Source organism: Phoca vitulina, unplaced genomic scaffold (genome assembly GCF_004348235.1).
Source record: "Phoca vitulina isolate PV1807 unplaced genomic scaffold, GSC_HSeal_1.0 scaffold14, whole genome shotgun sequence".
Classification (NCBI taxonomy): domain Eukaryota; kingdom Metazoa; phylum Chordata; class Mammalia; order Carnivora; family Phocidae; genus Phoca; species Phoca vitulina.
The window spans coordinates 26,521,812-26,547,295 of NW_022589717.1; the positions used below are offsets into that span (position 1 = coordinate 26,521,812).

General features: G+C 32.5%; 1 protein-coding gene across 6 annotated transcripts in view; it reads right to left on the reverse strand.

The window, feature by feature from the left end:
• The window catches only part of LRBA (LPS responsive beige-like anchor protein), a 758,742-nt gene that overhangs the window by 375,233 nt on the left and 358,025 nt on the right, over positions 1-25,484 (reverse strand). For all 6 annotated transcript variants that reach the window (XM_032412965.1, XM_032412964.1, XM_032412967.1 and 3 more), the window contains one exon: positions 628-794. In XM_032412965.1, the coding sequence (XP_032268856.1) occupies positions 628-794 (167 nt within the window). The remainder of the gene's footprint in view (positions 1-627; positions 795-25,484) is intronic.

Sequence of the window (25,484 nt, forward strand, 5' to 3'; positions counted from 1 at the left end):
CAAACATGTTTTGAAGATTTGTAGCATAAAATATTCCAAGAAAACTAAATTTTGTAATTTGTCTAAGTTCCTTTAGAAGGTAATTTATTTCTAGAAATTAAAATAAAAAATAGCATGTTCACTTTGAGAATCTAAAAAGGAGGAAGATATAGTGAATAAAATTTTAAAGAAGGCATTTAACCACTTTTATTATCATAGTCTTAAAATTTGCAAAGAAGTTCAAAAGAACACATAGTAATGTTTTCAAATTCATGTGTTGAAAACTCAAAAGTGTAAAATAGGGAATGGTTTCTCAAAATATTGTATTTGTGCAAATTTAGATATAAGTGGAGTTAATAAAAAGCTTACATTAACTATTTCCCTTAAAAGTTAACTTCAAAAAGAATAAGTATATGAATATTCCTTTAGAGGTAGTTGAGGGAACTAAAATATCTATAAAGATCCCTAACTGTACCCATACTGATTTTCTCCTATCCCTTTCTTCTACCCCTCATTCATAGTAGATGATAAAATACAAAATTAAATTACTCCATTCTTCATCTGGCCTTGATCATATCCAGAGCTATTTATCTAAACCTAAGCCTTCTGTAGAAAATCAGTGGCCAAATCCTAAAGGTTTCCCTTTACCTCACTGCAGAATTTCCCCAGGCTCCATGCTTGTCTGTGAGAATGTTGATAATTTTCTGGATTAGTTGGGTTGCTGTCACATGGTCTCGATATTTAGCTGCTCTTATCAAATGATCACACATCTTCTCATCTTCTCGTTTGTCTGCTGAATACTGGGCACACAGTGACTTGGATAGGAAAAAAGAAACATCTATTAATACTATAAAAATATGAGAAAAAAACTACAACACACCATGAAATAATCTCTAACAGGAATTGAACTAACCAAAACTTTAAAATTATTTTTATATCCCTCATTAACTGAACTGACTGAGATTTAGTGATCTACTACCTCAGTTTAACAATCCTGCAAGAATTTATTCCTCTGAATTCATTCATAAGACCCACACTCAGAAGTAGTTTTTAAGCAGACCTAAATAACTGGAAGAAGCCAATCATGTGAAGATGCAGGGGTCCACATGACAAGTAGCAAGAAGCAGACTACAAAGCAGTCCAGCCAAGTGACTTAGAGTAAGAATGTCCTAAACCAAGAAGGATTATAATCATACCCACATTGACAAACTGGCTCAGGGAAAGGCACTCAGGAAGGATGTTTATACCTTCAACATTACCTACTATATCCATAATCTGCTTTGTCTAACCTCACCTGATAAGAGGAAATTAAAATTATTGATGAAAATTAGATAATTACTGGCTTCTATACTGCCCCAACACCATATACATTCATATTAAACAGTATTAAAAATAGCAAAAAAAAAATCATTGAATAGACCATTTTTTCTTTTATTAATATTACACAAATTTAACTGTATCAAATTTACTTTGTAAACATTTGGTAAGTCATTAAACTTTGCTTGAAAAGGCATAATTCTAAACAGACGAGTCCAAAGTAAGCTAAATAGTAAAATGGCTTAAAGTGTTCTTTAATGGATCCTCCTTTACAATTTAAACAGCAACTTTTCATATCTGACGTAAAATCTATAGATATAAATCACATTAAAGGGCTATTCTTTCCCGATTATCAATCTCTGTCTCATTGTGGAACATTAGAGTCACATTCTGACCTTAAAACATGATAAAAGGAAACCAAACAAGAATGTTTTGTAAAGATATAATAAACTTGTATCTATTTTTTAAAATATCTTTAAAATGTAATTTGAACACGTTCTTATTAAAAACCAATAATATATTCTATGTATGACATATCATATGTATGACATATCAAAGTGAACAAGAGATGAAGAATATTTGCTTCAAGATCAAATGCATGTTACTTATTGGTGGAGTATGTATTTGCAATATGTGTATGTGCTTGTGGTTGAAGGTTGAGTGGAGGTACCCCAAGAAACCCTACTCACCTATCAATAAAATCAAGGGCCAGGTCTAATATTTTCACTCAGCTTTACTTTACATCAACTTTTCTGTTTTCCTATTTTAAGCAACACATAAACTAGGTGACATCACAACAATGACCACAAAAATATTTGAATCTTAACAAAAATACCTGAATCTAAAAAGAAAAGAAGTAGACATCTTGGGAACTAACAACTCAAATACATTTGATTATTGCTAAAGAAATTTAAGACTTATTACCATAGAATTAATAAATATAAGACAAACCTACATCTTAAAAGAAATTCACTTACTTGCAGATAAAGTGATAACTGAAGACAAACAATTTAGACTGGCCATTTATAATTCAAGTGACTATTCCAGCTCTTTAAATGTAAATGAAGACATAAAAACAGTATCATATTTGGTGGTCTTTCCTTCCAGATGCTCTATCTCTACCTAACTTTACTATTTGTCCTTTGCATGAAAGCTCAGAGGAGTGAACTTAAAATGAAGGAGATTCCTCAAGTATCCTCCTGTCATTGCTCCCTTCTTGATGGTCAACCTTTTTCCTTTATTATTCCTCATTATGAAATGCTGGCATTTCCTTAAGGCTTTGCCAAATGTCCCCTGGCAATATCATTCACTCCCACATTATCTCCTATTATCAATTTAGATCTATCTTTCAAATTTTTCATATCTGCCACAGCTGTTACCCTGAACTCTGGGCCCATATTTCTATCTGTAGGATAATCTCCAATTATCCAATAAGTACCTAAAATTCAAAATGTACAAAACTGTAATTACCATCTTTATCCCAGCTATTATACATCTGTCATTTGTGACCTCTCAATTTTCACTCTTTTCATATCTCATCATACCATTTCAGCAAAACTCAGTTACCTCTTACCACTTATCACTCTTACCACTGCCCTAAAACAGATCATTATTAGTTCACAATTCAGTTCTTGAAATAATCTTATAATTGCCCTCTTACAAACAGTCCCAGAATTACTTCAAGAAGAATTTATTTTGGCATTGCACAGATACATTTATATACCCTACACTTTAAAAAGTACGTGATTATCTAAAATAATGAACAATTAGGACCAAATTTTACTAGCTAAGACCTTGTGTCCCTCTATAATTCAGCAATGTGGTATATTATCTTTCAATATGTCTGCCTATGAATCCTATATGCCAGACACACTCAGATTTTATGCTATTCCCCAAATATCTATCCCTGAGACATTTTCAAGACTTAGGAAATACATCTCTCCTATAGCCTTTGTATGTGAAACAAATTTAAAGATGTCTATTGAGAAGGTAAGATAGAAATTTGAAGGACAAACTACGAGAGAAGAGAAAATTATTGAGAAAGTTAGAAATACAAACAGAGGTCCTCTTGATTCTTTAGCAGAATATATAGACTGAAAAAAATATCTGAAAAGTTCTAAAATAATTGAAAATTAAGCAGTTCAACTCCAAATAACTTATGGATCAAAGATAAAAGCACAAGGAAAATCAGAAAAATTTGTGCCAATTGGATGAGACAAATTTAAACAAAAATGTGTATCTTCACATGTTATATTATAAAATATTAAATATTTAAGGAAGAAATAATACAAACCTTAAACTCTTTTCACGTGATAGAAGCTGAGGAATACAATGCCATTTACATTACAGGAATAGAAAACTAGAAACTAATATAATTTGGATAAATAAACACAAAATCCATAACAAAACATTAGCATTCAGCTATACACAAAATAAAGTATACATCATGATGAAGAGTTTATCCATGGAATGCAAGGTTGATTTAATATTTGAATATCAATCACTCTAAGTCATCATATAACAAAAAAAGGATAAAAACATATAACCTCAATAGTTTTTTTTTTTTTTTAAAGCATTTTACAACACTCAGAAGCATTTCGTGATTTAAAAAAAAACAAAAAGACACTCCACAAACTAGTAACAGAAAGAGACTTTTTAAGGGAAGCACATCTATGAAAATCATTTAATTAAAATTGGGGATAAAACAAGTATGTCCTCTCTCTCATGACTTCCATTCAATATTGTAACAGGGTCCTAAACAGTTCAAAAAAGAGATAAAAAGAAGAAATAAAAAGACAGTTTGGAAAAGAAGAAATAACACAGTATTTATTTGTAGATATGTTCATGTATGTAATACTCCTAAAGGTTCTGGAAAAACTACCAAAACTTGTAAGTTGACAAGTTTCTTGGCTACAAGGTCAATATATTAAAAATTAATTGTATGTCTATATACTGACAATAACCAACTGGAAAATGAAAATAATACTATTTACAATAGCATTAAAATATAAAATAAATTTAAAAATATACAAAGCTATACAATGAAACTTTTATAAAACACTGCTAACAGAAATTAAAGAAAACTAAGTGGAGAAATAGACAAAATAGATTTTATAGATCTATAAAATCAATTTGAAGAGAGTAGGTATTCTGATAATATGGAGTTTTAAAATCTGTAAACAGGGGCGCCTGGGTGGCTCAGATGGTTAAGCCTCTGCCTTCAGCTTGGCTCATGATCCCAGCGTCCTGGGATCGAGCCCCATGTCCAGCTCCTGGCTCAGCAGGGAGCCTGCTTCTCCCTCTGCCTCTCCCCCTGCTCGTGCTCTCTCTCTCTCTCTCTCTCTGTGTCTTGAATGAATAAATAATATCTTGAAAAACAAAATTAAAAATAAAATAAAATCTGTAAACATTGTCTATTTCTCCACTTACTTAGTTTTCTTTAATTTCTGTTAGCAGTGTTTTATAAAAGTTTCATTGTATAGCTTTGTATATTTTTAAATTTATTTTGTATTTTAATGCTATTGTAAATAGTATTATTTTCATATTCAACACAATCTTAATTAAAAAGTTAGCAGCCTTGGGATGCCTGCATGGCTCAGTCAGTTAAGCATCTGACTCTTGATCTCAGCTCAGGTCTTGATCTCAGGGTTGTGAGTTCAAGCCGTGTTGGGCTCCACGCATGGAGCCCCCTTAAAAAAAAATAAATAAAAAGTAAAAATAAAAAATTAGCAGCCTTTCTTATGGATATTAACAAGCTGATTCTCAAGCATATATATATATATGTATGTATATAACAAAACAATGACAAAACAGTTTTACATAAGAAAAAGAAAATTGCAGAATTTAATTGTTTGAATAATGTTATAAAATCTGAAAATGAGAAGAGTTTGAGTTGTTAAATGAAGAAAGAATATCTTTTCCACAACTGGTACTAAAACGTCTGGCCACTCACAGGGGAAAAAAAAGAAAGAAATTTGTCTTCCCTTCATACCATAAACAAAATGTTTGATTCAAAATGAACCAAAGATCTAGATATAAAAACTGTAACACTTCTAGAAAAAAACATAGCAGAAAATCTTATGACCCTGGGGTAGGCAGAAAATTCTTACATTAAAATTCTTAGACATAAAAGGAACCATAAAAGAAATTCATAACCATAAAGAAACTGATATATTAAACTATACCAAAGTTTATAAAATCTTCTTTAAAAGGTACCATTTAGAAAATGAAAAGATAAGCCACAAATTGGGACAAAATATTCACCATATGTCTAACAATTTTCCTATAAGATATAGAACTCTCATGAATTAATAAGGCAAACAAACCAATTTAAAATAATGGGCAAAGACCGCCTTCTTAGTGCAGTGGGCAGCGCGTCAGTCTCATAAAATAATGGGCAAAGGATTTGAACAGACACTTCACAAAAGATATACAAATGACTAATAAGTACATGAGAAGATACTTAGTTAACAGGAAATTCAAATAAAGACCACAATAAACTATCACTATATACCCAGGAGAAGGGCTAAACTTTAAAAGACAGACAGTATCAAATATTGGCAATAATGTGGAGCAAATGGAATTCTCATTACTACCCAGCTGGTTAGAGTGTAAAATCTACAACTACTTTAGAAAATAGTTTGGTAGTTTCTTTTAAGTTTAAAAATATACTTACAACAGCACCTAGCAATTCCACTCCTATGTATTTCCTCAAAATGAAGAACATATTTTCACAAAACTATATTGCATGAAAATTCCCATAGTGCTTTAAGAGCCAAACACTGGAAATGACCCAATATCCACCTATACATGAATGGATAAAGTATTAATACTACTCAGTAATAAAAAGAAACAAATGAGTGATATACACAATGTGGATGAATATCAAAAACTGTACGGTGACCAAAAGAATCCAGACATCAGAGTACCTACTATATAACTCCACTTATATGAAGTTGTATAGTATGCAAAACCATCTACAATAACAAAAACCAGATGAGCAGTTGTCAGGGTTTGGGTGTATATATGTGAAGAGGAACTGACCACAATGAATCACAAGGGAATTCTCTGAGATGACCGAAATTTTCTGTAACTTGACTATGACAGTTACGTAAGTGTATACACCTGTCAAATATCATTAAACTATATGTCTAAAAGGGATGTGTTTTATTGTACACATACTATATTTTAATAAAGTTTATTTAAGAAGTTTTTAAAAAATGAATAGGCAAGGTACTGACAGGGAAGAAAGTAGTTAAAATATTCATATCAAAAAAATCTACTCATATACCAAATAGGTAAATATCCTCCACAAATCAATAAAGAAAAAACAGATAACCAATAAGAAACTGGATAAGAGACAAACAAGTACTGCAAAAAAAAAACTTAAAAAATATATATATAACGAGCAGGAGAAAAGATATACAGCTTCATTTGTAAATAAAATTCAAATAAAAACACAATGAGGTTACCACTACACAACTACTAGAATACTAATTAATAAAAAGCATTGATCAATTTTTTATGACAACGTGGAGTATGGGAACAGCTATGCTCAGATACTGGGAATGATACACACCTTTGCAAGACACTATGGCAATATCTATTAAAATTGAAAAGATAAATACTTTAGAGTCAAGTAAGCCTACCCTACAGAAATGCATAAGCATGTACACCAAAAGACTTGTAAATTGCCAAAACCACACTATTCATAATAGTTAAAAACTGGAAACAACCTAATTACCTATCAGCAGTAGAAAGATTATGAAAAACTATCATCTATTCATGTAATAGTATGGCATACAGCACTGAAAATGAAAGAGGAAAATATAACAAATTGAACAAATTTCACAAAAATAATGTTGAACTAATAATGCCAGATCAAAACACATACTTTATGATTCCATTTATATAAAGCTCAAAAACTGCTAAAGAAATTATAATAATAAAAGAAACACATTTAAGCATTGAATGGAAAAACAAAAGCAAAAAAGTCATTCCATAAAAATCAGAACAATATTTAGCTTACAGGCAAAAAGGGGTTATGACTGGATAGACACACATAAAGGGCTTCTCAGAACCACTTTCAGTATCAAGAAAAGGAAGTAAATTAATAATGTTAAATGCACACTGTTTCTAGAGTTAAGTTTCAATATGCTTTATGAGAAACATTATAAAGCAAATTTTCATTAAGTCTGCATATTATTGTGAAATTTAAAAAATGCCAGTTAAAAAGTTCCAAGGCTAAACTCTTAAAAATATTATATAAGCCTTTAATATTAAACAATTGAAGTGTACTGGTTTTACAAGTTTTGTATTTTAAACTTTTTTTTAAAGAAACATGTACTTGTTTCTAAAAATAAAAAAGTAATGACATATGAAATAAAAAGAAAGTTCTCCCTTCTACCTCCTCCCTGGCTGGCTAGTTGTTTTCTACAGGGGTAATCACTATTTTTTTTTTTTTAAGATTTTATTTATTCGACAGAGAGAGACACAGTGAGAGAGGGAACACAAGCAGAGGGAGTGGGGGAGGGAGAAGCAGGCTTCCTGTGAAGCAGGGAGCCCGATGTGGGGCTCGATCCCCGGACCCTGGGATCATAACCTGAGCCAAAGGCAGAGGCTTAATGACTGAGCCACCCAGGTGCCCCTGTAATCACTATTAATAAGATATAGTTCCCATATAAATGGACTCAAACTACTCCTTCCATGTCAGGAGATCCAGTTCTACCTTCTTTCTTTCTCATGGCTACACATAGATTATATTTTTATTTAACTAAACATACCTTCTGGTAAACACCTTTAAGTGTACTACCTTAATTCCCAATTTGCCTCAAAATCTCTCACACTACCAATTACTTATCTCATTGGAAACCAGGTAAAAGGGAAATCACGTAAGGGATAAGTAAAGAAGCTTTTCAATATTTGACTTTTGGAGGTCTTTGTACTTAATCCCTTAACTCAGATTTAAAGTCTAATGGTTAAAAAAAAAAAAAAAAAGTTATCCACAGGAATCTTACAAAGACTCCTGAAAAAGACTTAGAAAAATGAATGCTTAAAAACCTCAACAGCAAACGAAAGTCAACCAATGACAATGTGTGACAGCCACCTTTAATTCTGAAGTGATTCCTCTGTCATCCAACGCCTCAAAGTATTGATTTCTCTCAGCATGAAAAAGCCTAAGCCAATGAAACAGATACAGCATCATCCCCCCCGATAATAGCATTCAAGGTTAAAACAGGCAGAACACTTATCAAAGTATCTCTACGATTTCTTATTGTTTTAGTGGACTGGATAAAATGTGTTGGGTTCTTATCTCCACAAACTGCAGTCTTCAAACAATATTTTAAAATAATTTGGAGATTAATATAGGTTTTAATTTTTTATTTTAGACTTCTGATAATAAAAACTTGTTTTAAAATGCTTTTACAACACATTTGTAAAAGCAAGTCAACACTAAGAGGGCTACAGTTTCCACTTATGTTTCAAATCCACACATAGTATTGTTTTTATTCAATTATTTTATTTCATTACTTCATTAGAGTTATTCATAATTAAAAAAATCACAAAATTTTTAGGTAAATAACAAAACACCTTCCAAATAGACAAACTAATTTCATATAATGCCTGCATATATCATATACCAGTAAGTAAATACAGTAAAATGTGGTTATTACCTGTGATCAATAAAATTAACATGGAATTTAAACAGGATTAAACCCAAGTAATTATGTTTTTGACAATCATAACATGAGAAATATATCACAAAAAATTATATAATTATAAATACATACACACATGGAGAAAAATTAAGAGTTTCAATGTCTTTTTGCTAATCTGCACAAGAGCTAGATGATGTTAAGCAAGTTCTATCACCTTTTAACTCAACATAATTACCTAATCAAATTTTTTTAAGCATACAAAACAAGGGCCTCTTGCTTGTAATTACACTAATATGATTAAATACACTACTACAAATAGGTAAGACTTACACTTAAATTTCAAGTTAAAGTATTTAAAGAACAAACATGAAAAAACTAAAAAGACAAAAAAATGATTCATTCTTGTAAATTACATATTTAACACTGTGGTTTAGAACACAGATTCTAGAGTCAGACAACTTGAATTTAAGTCCTGGCTCTGATATATTCATGCTTAGTCAAGTTATTTAAACCCTTGTGCTTCAGTCTCCTCACATAAAAAAAGGATATAACATGATATGTTTTGGGGAAGGATCAAATAAGAATAGACATGAAACAATCAGAACTTGCCAGGCATATAGTAACACCTTACATTTATTATAGGCTTAGTCATGAAGTGAACAAATTACACAGCAAACAGTCCCTTTCTTCCAGTAGCTCATTGTAGCTGAGAAACAAGGGATTAAAAATAATTACAATATGAGAAAACTGCTAAGAGAGGTATATATAGTATATTTGGGAGGAGCAAGAAAGAACTATTTAGAATCTGAGAGAGTTTTACCGAGAAATGAAAGGCTAAGTAACAGGGCTTAAGATAGAAAATATAAAACACAGCAAAATAAAGAGGCAATGAAAATAAGAGAACAAGCTCAAATAAATACCTTTTTATTTTTTAAAAGATTTATTTATTTGAGAGAGAGAAAGTGGGCAAGCGGGGGCAGGGGGAGGGGCAGAGGGAAGAGAGAGAATCTCAAGCAGACTCCCCACCTAGTGTGGAACCCAATATGAGCTCAATCTTATGACCACGAGAGATCATGACCTGAGCCAAAACCAAGAGTCTGATGCTCGACTGAGCCACCTGGGCACCCCAATAAATAACTTTTTAAAAAGAATAAAAGAATAAGACACGTAATTAACACAGCCCTCTCTCTTTAAATCTCCTAATATACACTTGCTTATATTTTCCTTGTGCAATATTGTAATTCGTAAGACATGTATATCTGGTCATTCAGATGACCACAATACATATTTGGTCTTCATCCATATCTCCTGGCTTACAGCTCCCAAAATCCCTGGAATTTCTTAAGTGTTGAGAGTTATAAAGGTGTCTTTTGTTACGTTAATGAGGTGACTTCTGGACCCCCACCGAAGGGTGGGGACTGACTGCCAGGAAGACCAACCATGTGATTAAAGGGTTGGCAATTTTCAGTTCCCACCCCTCCCCTGACTTCTTGGAAGTGGAAAGGGGATGAAGATTGAATCAGCCAATGGCCAATAACTTAGTCAAACATGATTATAAAATGAAGCCTCCATACAAACCCAAAAGTACAGCTTTTTGGTCTCTTTTGGAGAGCTTCTAGGCTTGAGGAGCCAGATGGCTTCCACATGTCACCACGCCAAGCCCCAACCTTCACAAGCACTGAAGCTGCTTTGTTCAGGACCTCACCCTATGTATCTCTTCGTCTGGCTGTTGATTCATATCCTTTATCATATCCTTTAATAAACTGGTAAACATATGTAAGTGTTTCCCTATGTTCTGTGAACCACTCTAGCAAATTAATCAAACCTAAAAAGGGGCCATTTGGAACCTCCAATATGTAGTCAGTCAGAAGCACAGGTAACAGCCTGGGGCTTGGATCTGAAGTAGAGAGTGGGAAGCAGTCTTATATAACTGAACCCTTAACCTGTGGAATCTGATGTTATTTCTGGGTACTCAGTGTCATGTCAGATCTGAGTTGAGTTCTTGGACACCCTCATATCTGATAATTGCTTGGTGGTGGTGGGGTGGACCCCCCACTTCCACTTTAGAATTGGATTTAGGAACCCTAAAAGAGCTTGGGTGCCTATATATTTTTCCTATTTCCTTCAAAAGAAAATGTTCCCCAAAGGTTTATATAAATCATTTAACACATAGTTAACTATATCACTTAGTTGAATACTGTTAGACTGCTCTAAGCTTTTATTCAAATGTATTGCTAACATAGACTAATTCAAAATGACACAACTGAGTAAGAACTGGCTTTTAGGTACTGTTCTCAAACTATCTATAGTAGAGAACCAGTTTTTATTTTTACTTTTATTTAAAAAAATGACACTTTTAAAAATATTCTGACAAAGCCAGACATTCAAGCTATAAAAGTTCCTTAATACTTATTCAATTTCTGTACTTATCTCTTTGTGGACTAGTTATATACAGTTTGCTCAGCACACCACATCTAAGCAGCACTGTTATAATAGATGGATAGAAGGAAACTATTTTCATCAACTCAAGTACCGCCATCTTCCTTTCCATGATAAAATAACTTATCAGAGCTTTACTTTGCACACTAATAACCCAGAAATAACAAAAGCCAAAATTCTAATTTCATGTGAGCAATTTTTAAGTGATAAGTGTATAAAATACACAATGAAGACTTTTAAGTTAGCTACTTTCTTCTCTATCTTTAAAATTCACTAAGAAAAGGCAATTTTTACACTAACACATGATTTGGTCAACGGTTAAGACCAGCAGGACATATTATAAATTGAAAGCTTAAACAGAGACTTGATGTATTCATAAAAATATATTCAGATCTTTTCTTATAAGAGATTTTTCAATAGCATTAAGAGGTCTAGTCTTCTATCAAGAATATATTTTACATTATTAGAATATATTGGAAGCTAAGAAGAAAAATATTTTTCATTTTGGATTTAAACTGATCAGTGCTGCTCACAGTTATGAGTTCAATTTTACCTATGTTACAGTTCCTTTGCTTTTTTCTAGCTTCCCACCTTTAATGGACTGCCCAGCAATATGGCTCTGTTTTTCAAAAGTTAGAGAAGCATTATTTAAGATTTTCAACCCACAGCAGAAACATTGCCTTAAAGTAGCCTTCCTCTGCCCCAAAAATGACAACTCCTTTAGTTTCACAAATTACTCTGAAATACAAGATTTTTAAAAATATGTATGTGTGTATACTTACACCCTCTATAAGTATGCATATGGTCTGTACAAAACTTTCCCACAGAAAACGTTGTGACCCTAGCTATTTAATCTGGCTGTTATCAAGAAACTGAAATAGAAAGTGAGACAAGCTAAAACACATCTTGAAAAAAATCTCTAAAAGTAGTGCATTTCAGACTGAATTGACACCAGACTTTGGAAATATACTGAGAAATGTGATTGCATAGTTCAGGTATAGAACATATGCCAGAACATATATGATAAACTGGGTTGGGCTTCTCCCTTAAGGAATGTGATGGTCACATGATCAATTAACCTGGGGCAAGAAAAAAGGAGAACCTTAGAATGAAGAACAACCAATATTCTCGGCTCTCCAAGACTGGAGGCAGGTGGGCCTGTATTTTAAGAAGAAGGAATACGGTCAAAGGAGGAAGAGTTGAATCAGCCCCTTGCAAGATGGCGAAGGGACAAGGCTAGAGAAACAGATCAAGAAAGGGTCAAGAGAAAACATCCTAGGCAGGAGCATGGCCTGTGAATTCTAGGAGATACAGTATCTATTACTGAGTTTTATTTTCCTTTTCTGCACTGTGGTATCCTCCTGTCACTGCTAAGCTTATAAATGAGAAAGGAAAAGTCTATGTCCATATATTGAGCAAAAGATAAGAAAACAGGAGCTAATTCCTAGAATAGCCACTTGTCTGATAATAAGAGGTAACCTTCAGGACTCTAACAGAGCAGTAGCCTGGATCAAGGCCTTATGGCAGAGATGACAGTTCCAGATGACTGTGGGACATGTAAGCATTCCTTGGATATTCCCAGAGATTACTTAGAATAGAAAAATGCTCTACCTTTGATACTGACAACACTAGCTATGCTGTTGAACACTTAATATGAACTTACAGTAATAGGCACTCTACATTTATCAAATCCCATCTACTCATCACAAAATTACTATAGGTAGGCACCATTATTACCCTGATTTTAAGATGAAGCAATGGTGCCTCAGTTCACACAGCAAGTAAATGACAGAGCCAAGGTTAAGGCACTAGGTTATCTTATTGGAAAGTGAGAGCTATCTTAACTGCATCATAATAATCAAATGGTCTCATCGGCCAGTTGCTACAATATAGTGATTTGGACATTTACAAGGACTATAATTCTCCTTAGTTAATTATGCTAGTATTTTATCACTTTCATGATTATTTATCAAAATTTTTATCTCAGGCAAAGAAAATAATACAAAAGTTACAATTAAAAAATATGTATTGTTAAGATTACCACTTCCCTGTTCCTGTCTTACTGAAGAAATAAAGAGCTTTAGAAAGATGTCCAAAACCATAATGCATATAAAGACCATAACTGAGGTGAGAAATATCATTCTAATGCTTTGCTATTAAGCTATGATGGCTCAAGATACATTAATTAGCCATCTCTTCACAAAATGACAAAACTAATCATGCAAAGGATACTTCAAGAAAGAAATGTGGCAAGACAATGTGGTGCATTAATCACTACTAACACAGAATCATCACAGGAAACAGAATGATATCATTCTTAGATTCAAGACTGTTGAATCACAGGTCCGTACCTCTGAAACAAATAATACAATATATGTTAAAAAAAAAAAAAAAAAAAAAGAAGAAGATAGCAGGAGGGGAAGAATGAAGGGGGGGAAATCGGGAGGGGGAGACGAACCATGAGAGACTATGGACTCTGAAAAACAAAACTGAGGGTTCTAGAGGGGAGGGGAGTGGGAGGATGGGTTAGTCTGGTGATGGGTATTAAAGAGGGCACATTCTTCATGGAGCACTGGGTGTTATACACAAACAATGAATCATGGAACACTACATCAAAAGCTAATGATGTAATGTATGGTGATTAACATAACAATAAAAAATTTTAAAAATCATTTTTAGATTCAAAAAAGTTATCTTTAACTTAGACCATGAGTCTCACACTTTTTAAGATGAGAGGGCCAAATAAAAGCAAAAAAAAAAAAAAAAGGAGGATAAAGTTAAAAGAAGAAGAAGAAAGATGATAAACAGGAAAGCATAAATAGGAGTTTGAACTAAAAAATACTTTGCATTGCCTCATAATTACAGGTTTACTTTAAAAGTTAGAAAAAGAAGGGGTGCCTGGGTGGCACAGTCGGTTAAGTGTCCAACTCTTTTTTATTTTTTTTTTAAGATTTTATTTATTTATTTGACAGAGAAAGACATAGCAAGAGAGGGAACACAAACAGGGGGAGTTGGAGAGGGAGAAGCAGGCTATCCGCGGAGCAGGGAGCCTGATGCGGGGCTTGATCCCAGGACCCTGGGAACATGACCTGAGCCAAAGGCAGACGCTTAACAACTGAGCCACCCAGGCACCCCAAGTGTCCGACTCTTGATTTCAGCTGAGGTCATGATCTCAGGGTTGTGAGATCGAGCCCCATGTCGAGTTCTGCACTGAGCATGGAGCCTGCTTAAGATTCTCTCTCTCCTTCTCCCTATGCCCCTCCACCCCTGCTTGTGTTCTCTCTCTCTCATTCATTCATAAATAAATAAATAAATAAATAAATAAATAGAAAAAACAATATCATAGTATTTCATTTGTACTGAATTTCAACCACTAAATGAAAGACAAATGGGGAATTCAATTAAGCAATGGGAATACAAGATAAACTAGACAAATGTGTAAAAAAAAAGTTGTAATTCAACCAATTATTAAACAGCTCAGACTTATTTTGTACTCTACCAATTTTACATGCACATGACAACAAATATAGCAAGTCAGTATAAAAGAGCAAAATAAACAGAAAGAACATAAATTTAAGGTTTAGTTTCAAAAATCTTCTACAAAAGTGAATGAAAAATGATACAAATAAATGGAAAGATATACCATGCTCATGGATTCTAAGTATTAATATTGTTAAAATGTGCATACTACTCAAAGCAATTTACAGATTCAATGCATCCTTATCAAAATACTAATAGTATTTTTCACAGAACTAGAACAAAAACACTTAGATTTGTATACAACTAAAAAAAGACCCTGAATAGCCAGAGAAATGTTGAGAAAAAAAGGAACACAGCTGGAGATATCACAATCCCAGATTTCAAACTATTCTGCAAAGGTATACCAATCAACATACTATGGCAATGACACAAATGCAGAAACACAAATCAATGAAATAAAACAGAGAGACCAGAAATGAACCCACGTTTATATCACCAGTTCATCTATGATGGAGCCAAAAATATACAATGGAAAAAAGTCTCTTCAATAGTTGGTTTTGGGAAAACCACAACTACATGCAAAAGAATGAAACTGGAACATTTTCTTACACCATAAAGAAAAACTCAAGACACATTAAAGACTTACACATGAGACTTGAAACCATTAACACTCCTAAAATAAAACATACGCAGTAAACCCTTGGACATGAGTCTTAGTATTTTTTGGATCTGTCTCCTCAGGCAAGGTTAACAAAAGCAAAAATAAATAATTGGAATTATATCAAAATAAGAAGCTTCTGCACTGAGAAGAAAACCACCAATAAAACAAAAAGGCAACCTACTCAATGGGAGAATGTATTTGCAAATGATGTCCAATAAGGGGTTAATATCTAAAACATAAAGAACTCAAACAACTCAACCCCTAAAAACCAAAGGTGGGTTTAAGTGGACCCACACAGTTCAAACCCATGTTGTTCAAAGATCAACTGTAAATTTATTTTTAATTAAGTGAATGAAGGAAAATTTCAAGATTACATAGGTGAAACTCTAATAAATAATACTGCTATTTAGTACCCATCTTTGGGGCTGGACCAAACAAATTATAAGCCCCAGATTTGGGGTTATACTTAATGACCTTTAAGGACTCCCATATTACAAAGAATTTAAATATCTGGTCCAATATACTACATAGTTAATTAGTGGCTGACCAGAACTGAATCCTAGTTCTGACAAATCCCAAATCTGTGTTTTCTATCATACACTGCAGATTATAGTAATAGCTTTATAGTTCACATGTAATTAAATATTTTAAATTAATACCCTAAGTCTCATAAAATAAAAACTAAAGACCTCTTCAGCAAAAGAAAAAGTTGATCGTAGGATATTTAGAGGGTTTTTTACTTATCAAATCAAAAAGCAAGTCTTAACCCTTGGAAAACTTTACTGCAGTACATATATAACCACCACCATACTGTAAGTTCAGCAAATAATTACCAGAGATTTAAATTCTCTGACTTTATACATCATTAAATGCTAGTAACAAAAACATTGGCAAACTGAATATCCACATGCAAAAGAATGAAATTGTACCCTTATCTTAAGCACCATACATAAAAACAACTCAAAATGAATTATTTAAACATGAGACCTGAAAGCATAAAACTCCTTGAAGAAAACAGGGGAGAAGTTCTTTGACACTGATCTTGGCAATGGTTTTTCACATTTAACACCAAAAGCACAGGCAACAAAAGCAAAAACAAACAAGTGGGACCACATGAAACTAAAAACTTTCTACAAAGCAAACAATAAACAAAATGAAAAGGCAATCTACAGAATGGGAGAAAATATTTGCAAACCAAATACCCAATAAGGGGTTAATATCCAAACTATGTAGGAAACTCATATAACTCAATAGCAAAATAATAACCTGATTTTTATAAATGGGCAAAGGATCTAAATACATAATCAATCTTCCAAAGAAAATATATAAGTGGCCAATATGTGCATGATAAGACACTCGCTCACCATCACTAATCAACAGGAAAATGCAAATCAAAACCATGAGATTTCACTTCATACCTGTTAGAATGGCTACCAGCAAGAAGACAAGAGATATCAAGTGTTGGGGAGGATGTGAGGAAAAGGGAACCCTTGTGCACTGCTGGTGAAATGTAAACTGATTCACCACTATGGAAAACATTATGGAAGTTCCTCAAAAAATTAAAAATGGAACTACCTTATGATCCAGTAATCCCACTTCTTTATATCCAAAAGAAATAAATTACTATCTCTAAAATATATCTGCACTCTCATTTCATTGCAGCATTATTTAAAATAGCCAAGATACTAGAAACATTCTAAGTATCAATTGGCAGATGGATAAACAAAATTACACACACACACACACACATACATGTACACATATATACATATACACATATATAAACATACACACATATACAATGGAATATTATTCAGCCTTAAAAAAATAAATCCTGTCATTCACGACAACATGGATGAACCTGAAGGACATTATCCTAACTGAAATAAACCAGACACACAATGATAAATACTGCATGATTTCATTTATATGTGGAATCTAAAAACAAAAGTAGAGCTCACAATAATGGAGCAGGATGGTGGTAACCAAAGGCTAGGGGGTGGGGGAAAAGGAAAGATATTAATGAAAGAGTATAAAGTTTAAGTTATGAAATAAGTTCTTGATATCCAACGTAGAGCATGGTGACTATAATTAACAAGAATGTATTTTGAAAACTTGAAATCTTAAGTTTTCTCACCACACACACAAAATGGTAACTATGTGAGGTGATGTATATGTTAATTTACTTGACTGTGGTAATCATCTCACAATGTATACATATATCAAAACATCACTGTTATGCACCTTAAATATATACAATATTTATTTGACAACCATACCTCAATAAAACTGGAGAAAAAAAAAAAAACAGTGGAAATCTAATAAGCAATACAAAAGAACATAATTACTTTTTGTTATGCTTCTACTAAAATAGGAACAGACCATTTTATTAATCTAAAATAATCTAGGATCTCACACGAAAAGACTGAATCCTCAGATTTTGCTAGCTGAATATGAAAATTTTCATGAATCTTATATTCTATCATATAGCAGTTGATACTTTCATTCATTTAGCAATTCTTTATTGAACGCTTCCCATGTTCCAAGCCTATACCAGGTATTGAAACTAAAATAAGAAATAGAGCCTATTATAAAGGGGTCAATACCTAATGTTTGCTTCCTTCAGTAGACACAATTTCAAAACTTTTTTTTTCAAAACATTTTTAATGGATATAAGTAACTTTCACAAGGTATCTGAGAAGATAACATAATCCAGAATTTTAAAATGTGGTATCTATATCAAAGAGAAATAGCAGTGAGAGGGTAGCCTCTATTCCCCATTCATGACTGCTATAAGAGAAGTGATGCATGCAAACCACACAGATCCTTACCCCAAACCACACAGACATTCTCAAGCCAGAATCTGTAAACCTCCCCAAATTACATGTAAAATTTTATGGTTATATTTGTTTGAATTTCTCAAGGTCAGATTCTCAAAAAAGTCCATAACCAAATAAAAATGTAAGAAGTACTGACTCAAAATAACACCTTGCATATTATAATCCCATTTTTGGTTAAATATATCTGATATGTGAAATATATATACAAAAAAATACATATAAAGTATACATTAACAGTAGAAAGGCTAAAAAGTTATGTGCCAAACCATTATCTTGGCAGGCATGGTAAGGGGAAAGATACTGAAGAATGTTTTTTTATTAATTTACATTACTGTTTTCATTACATTGTCTCTTCTGTTCTTTGCCCCCCACCTTTTATTGACACACACATTTTCCAGGGTAATTTTTTTGGATTTAAAAAAATAGAGCCATTGATCTAAATGAAATTTCTTTGTAAATCAGGGTTTCTCCATTTAACTTCCTGGGATGTACTTGAATTCTACTTTTAAAAGACACTTTTTTATTTTTTTATTTTCATAATAATCTAAGCAAACTAACAAAAATAGATTTGGGGTTGTCTGGATTATAGATATGTAGAAGTGCTTATAGCTTTTATACAACTACAACCCAATTAATCAAAAATTAAAGCAGCACCACAAAAAAATCAATGAATTTATATTATTTATGATTGCTTAAAGTGAGACTATAACTTCCAATGAACTGATAGGTCTTAGACTACCATAATGTTAAAATAGCATCAATCCATGAAAATTATTATATGCAGCTGATTTATTTTACCAATTATAATGGCAAAACTTCTTTCATAATGATAATACTTACTGAAAGGCATCTTAGTATTTCAATATTGACTTAATATATAGAACTAATTCTATATTGTGAAAATGGCTTGCTGCAGAACACTAACGCAATAATTGAAATATTGTTAGTTACACGAAAAAAAAGATGAATTCACATGTAGTGATATATTATGTACTGTATTTAATGAAAATTTGACATAAGTTTAAAAACCAAAAAATGAAAGGAGAGTATGACATCAACTTTTTATTCCCCCAAATGTCCCTTTTTTTTTCCTGGATCCATGCTATTTATTTTTTATTTTATTTTATTATGTTAATCACCATACATTACATCATTAGTTTTTGATGTAGTGTTCCATGATTCATTGTTTGCGTATAACACCCAATGCTCCATGCAGTACGTGGCCTCTTTAATACCCATCATCAGGCTACCCCATCCCCCAACCCCCTCCCCTCTAGAACCCTCAGTTTATTTCTCAGAGTCCATAGTCTCTCATGGTTCGTCTCCCCCTCCAATTCCCCCCCCTTCATTTTTCCCTTCCTACTATCTTCTTCTTTTTTTTTTAACATATAATGTATTATTTGTTTCAGAGGTACAGGTCTGTGATTCAACAGTCTTACACAATTCACAGCGCTCACCATAGCACATACCCTCTCCAATGTCCCTTCTTCAACAGTACCAGAACCTCATGATTTTTACCAAGGTCTTTAACCATCTAGAATTAAGAGTACATTTACAACTTCTGTACTATTTTACCACTGTTAATAAAACTAATAAAGGGATTAGAAGACAAAGTAATATATGTATGTTTTAGACAAAATGAATATTAGGAAGACACCTAGGTAGAGAAATACAGCAAATTTTTGGAAATGTAAAATGGCAGTTGAGGTCTACAGTATAGTAATTACACCAAAATTCTACCAAATGTTTAAAAAGCAGACAATCCCACTTCTACTAGCACTGAAGTTGAGCATACAAAAACACATAAAATTTCTAATTCTTTCTATGAGGCAGGTATAATACTGATACCAAACCTGCCAAATATCTGAGACTGACTGGAAAATTAAAAACAAACACAACCCAATTTACCTTATGAACAGAATGCAAAAATCACAAATAAAACATTAGCAAACACAATATGGCAGCACATTAAAGGAAAAAACTTATGAGCACACCGTACTGGCATAATATTGACATACCTAATATATTTTAAAGCATACTATCAACTCTACTGCTCCACTTGATAAAACTGAATAAAATTCCTTATTAAAAAGGAAAAAAAATCAACAAAACAGAACAAAACTAGTAATTCATTAAGATGATATACTATATCTACTTTAGCTCAGACTGTATCATAATTACTGGGAAAACACTGAAACATCTCTACTAAAATCAGGAACTAGAAAAAGATGTCCACTATTATTTTTTTAACATTACACTGTTGATCTCACTTATATGTAGAATATAAAAACAAAAAAAGCTTAACTCATAGTAATAGAGAGCAGAATGCTTAAACACAAAATAAAATATCAGCAAACAGAAACTAGCAACTAATAATTACTGTTAATCAATAATAATTGAATAAGCCAATTCAATTATGTAAGAAAAAGCAATTAGAAGAATAAAAGTTGGAAATAAGAAAAACTATCAATATCTGCAGAAGATATCACTGCATACCTGAAATGCCCAAGAGAATTAAATGAAAATAATTTTTTGAATCTAATGTCAGATGAACAAGACTGGTCATAGCAATTCTAAAAAAAATTTTGAAGTCAATGACAGCAAGAAGGAGCATGGCCCTACAAGTATTAAAACACACTATAAAGCCTCAACAATTTAGTAAGTTTGACACCAATACACGAAATCACAGACGTAACAAGAGGGAAAAAATAAAACATCAAGAAAGAGGCTAAAAATATACAGGCATTTAATATATGGTAACAGTGGCATCTCAAACAAGAGAAGAAAATTTCGACTATGTAGTAGATGACATAGGGAAAACTATGTTGTCACATAAAATAAATTAAGTTACATTCATATCATGGTTTATCCTAAGATAAATTACAAATAAATAAAATATTTAAATGTAAAACAATAAAACTGTACAAATACTAACAGAAACATAAAGAAATTCCTTTTTAATCTATGCATGGTAGACCTTTTCAACTACCCATCAAAAAATTCAGAAGTCATAAAAGAAAATATTCACAAATCCACAACAGAAACATTGTTTTAATACCTTCTACAGGACAACAACAACAAAAAAATCCATCATTCATAAGTCAACAAATTGGTAAAAATATCTGCAAAACAGTTGATACCTTAATATTTGTAGAACTTCTACAAATTAGTAAGAAAAGAAAAACAATCCAACAGAACAGGTGAAGGATATGTTCTCAGAAAGACATTTGGCTATAAAATAATCAACCTCATTCATAAAAAGCAGAAATGTAAGTTAAAACATCAGGAAGAAATAAAAATTAAAACTATCAACCACTATGGACAATCTATGAAAATGACAGAAGTCTAAATGTTTGGTAACACACTGTTAGAAAACAGACATATGTTGTTAATAGGAGTGAAAAAAATTCCCCAAAATAATATTAAGTTTAAAAACCAAAATAGAGAACATTACAAATATGTTAGCATTTGTATAAGGGAAGGGGATAAGAACATACATTCCTATTTATATATGTGCATGAAGAAATTCAGAGGATTCACAAGAAACTAGCAATGGTTTCCTAGAAGGATGAGGAGATGATTAGAGAAGGACTTTTCACTGTGCTCCTTCTCATTATTTTTTCATTTTAAATTACCTACAAAAAATATTAAACATAAAATTTTTTTAAATATTTAATGTCTTCTCTATAGAGGTTTTAGATAATACTAATATTATATGAGATTGCTAAAAGAGCACAAAGTTAAAAGTACCAAGAGGTATTCTTGCAAAAGACCTATACTTTTGGAATAGAATTAAGAAATGGAGAAAAAAATGAAACTAGAAGAACCATGGAAGTAAAAAGCTGATCAGACAAACATGAGGTAAGAAAGTCAAACAAAAAAAGAATTTCAAAATGTAAGGGTTGGTCATCAATGTCAAATTATACAGAGATCAAGAAGGATGAAAACTAAAAAACAGCCGCTAGGCAGCATAATTAGATCATTAACGATATGCAAGAGAACATTTTTAATTTGTTCTAGGATTGGAGATGAAAGGAGAGAAGCCATGCCGCAAGACACTGAAAGTGTCAGAGGGTGAGAAAGTAAAGACACCATTCAAGCAAAAAGGTTGGCAGAATGACAGAGCAGAGTGAAAATAGAAGCTTGAGAATTCTAACAGCACTTAAACAAGGTTCCAAGACTCAGTCCATGATAATCAAGACAGAAAAATATCAATACATCACCACTGAGAAGCTACAACACACTCCCAAAAAGGTCAATTGAGAGGGAGGGGGGAAAAAAGCTCCCAACATATTAAATAATAATCTCATACAAAATATTATACACTCTGTTAAAGAAAACCAGAGAGAGTAGTCAATGATTATAAAGATCACCAATGACATTAAGTAAAAATAAAATGTTTCAATCAAAACTACTCCTTAACAGTGAGCTGCCTATTTCATACTTATTGAAGGCCTGAAACTGAAAAGTTCATGGTATTCTGGAAACAGGTATCAAGGCAGATCTCACAAGTAACAGAGGCGCATCATCTAAGGATCTTTTTCACATTAAGAATCCTATTAGAAAGAAAACACTAAAAGGTAATTGAATTTCCCTCAGTTATCTTCATCTCTGTCAGCTCCTGCTACAATAACTTACTCTCCAGAGCAGAGATAACTCAATTCTGTCCAGCAAGCATATGTTATGAATCTCCAAAGCAAACTTGTCTAAATCATTCTGGTCTTCTATCAAGGTTGGCTGTGGATATGAACTCTGACAGAAAGCAAACAAATTTATTTTTATCTTTTCAATAATTCACTTCTTCATGCTTTGATGGAAGAAATCACGAGACAAATATATGGTCTGCAGTTATGGTATACAGTCAGCTGAAATGGTTTCCATGACTTAAACAAAAAGACTTAATTAATCATTCTAAATACAAAGAAAATAGTATCAACATTCAGAACTGGTAAATCACCTGAAGTTTCAATTTGTTTATATAGTTATCTCTAACAGTTTGAGTTCAAGTAAAAGAATATCATTAATCAGATGCTATTAACTATGATATCACATATACTATTTCAACTCTTTCATCCTTTAATAGCTTTTAGTAAAACATATTTTAGAAAATATAATACTAGGAAACTCATTTTCAGAAAGAGTATCAACAATATCACTTGAATAATAGTTCTTGCAAGGAAATGTATTTCCTATCTGTATTCTAAACCAGCATTTCATAACAGAAAGGAAAAACACACACACACAAAAAGGTACAGTATCAGAAATTAGTATCAGAAATTCTATAAGTTTGAGGGGCGCCTGGGTGGCTCAGTCGGTTAAGCGACTGCCTTCGGCTCAGGTCATGATCTCAGGGTCCTGGGATCGAGCCCCGCATCAGGCTCCCTGCTCAGCGGAGAGCCTGCTTCTCCCTCTCCCACTCCCCCTGCTTGTGTTCCCTCTCTCGCTGTCTCTCTCTCTGTCAATTAAATAAATAAATAAAATCTTTAAAAAAAAAAAAAAAAAAAGAAATTCTATAAGTTTGAGTTTCTTAATTTAAATTAAAATCTACACAACACAAAGATTATTTGAAACACAAACTAATCCAAATTCAAATAGCTGATGAATATAACTATTTTAACCACATTATAAAATTATATAAAATTATCCTTATATAAAAATATTTTATGTTTTGGGGCACCTGGGTGGCTCAGTTGGTTGGGCAACTGCCTTCGGCTCAGGTCATGATCCTGGAGTCCTGGGTTGGAGTCCCACATCAGGCTCCCTGCTCAGTGGGGAGTCTGCTTCTCCCTCTGACCCTCCCCCTCTCATGCTCTCTCTCTCTCTCTCAAGTAAATAAAACTTGAAAAATATAGAAAAAAAATATTTTATGTTTTGTGTAAATAATAGATTTTCAATAAATTTATATATAATATATAAATATAAAAACATAATAAAATTTAAAATGTATATAAATATCTGAATATATTAAATATATTTAAGTTTATATTTGTATACATTATATATAAATTTATATTTATAGATATCTTATTTAAATAATATATATTTATGTATATAATATGTATTAAGTTTTTATGTTTGTATAAATATATAAGTACATTTATATGTAAAATAATATTTATATTATAAAATTACATTAAAAACCCAAAATATAAAATCTTAATCTCCACAATACACTATTTATTAAGGTTTCATTATATCCATTTTACAGAAAGAAAAGAAGACTCAGAGAGACTCACTGAATTTTTCCCAAGACTTTCCAATTAATAGATTGGGGAGCCTAGAATCTGAACCTGTTTTCTAAGGCCATGTTCCTGCTATAAGACTGTTAACATAGTGTCAAACTTAGGTTACCCTTAAACCCCAAAGAGAAATTCAAAGAATACAGCCAACAACATTCCTTGCAATTTTTAAATATGAAGTATGCTGACCTGTATTTTATAGTTCAAATTGCCTATTACTTCATTTCAAGCACAATAAGCACTTTTTGGACTGAGGAACTCAAAACTGTAATTTAAATGCCACCAATCATAGTAATTTGAGGTATTATAACCTATCACTTTTGCTGGTAATAGGTAGAACATATTCCTGCACTGGCCTTTCTCACTGAATTTAATCTACTTTATGTTTCCACAGAAACCAGATTTCCCACTTTTAACCAGAAAAAAGAAAAAGAAACCAAATGTGTAGGTTATAATGAGCATTCATTTATTGAGTAACTATTTACTAAGCACCTACTACGTATAAGGCAATGTGCCAGGTACTAGATAGATAGATAGATAGATATGTACCTTCAGGAAGCACATAATCAGTAAGAAACAAATAATCACACAAGTAAATATATAATTGCAAACAATTAGTATATACTGTGAGAAATTATAACAAAAACATAATTTAGACTCACATTAGATGGTTGGTGTGGGTAGAGGCTGACAGCAAAGAAGGCTTTTGTGTAAAAGTGACATTTAAAGGTAAATCTGAAAGATGAGTAGAAGTCAGGATGAATAAGGGCGCCTGGGTGGCTCAGTCGTTTAAGCATCTGACTCTTGGTTTCAGCTCAGGTCACGATCTCAGGTCTGTGAGACTGAGCCCCGCGCCAGGCTCTGTGCTCAA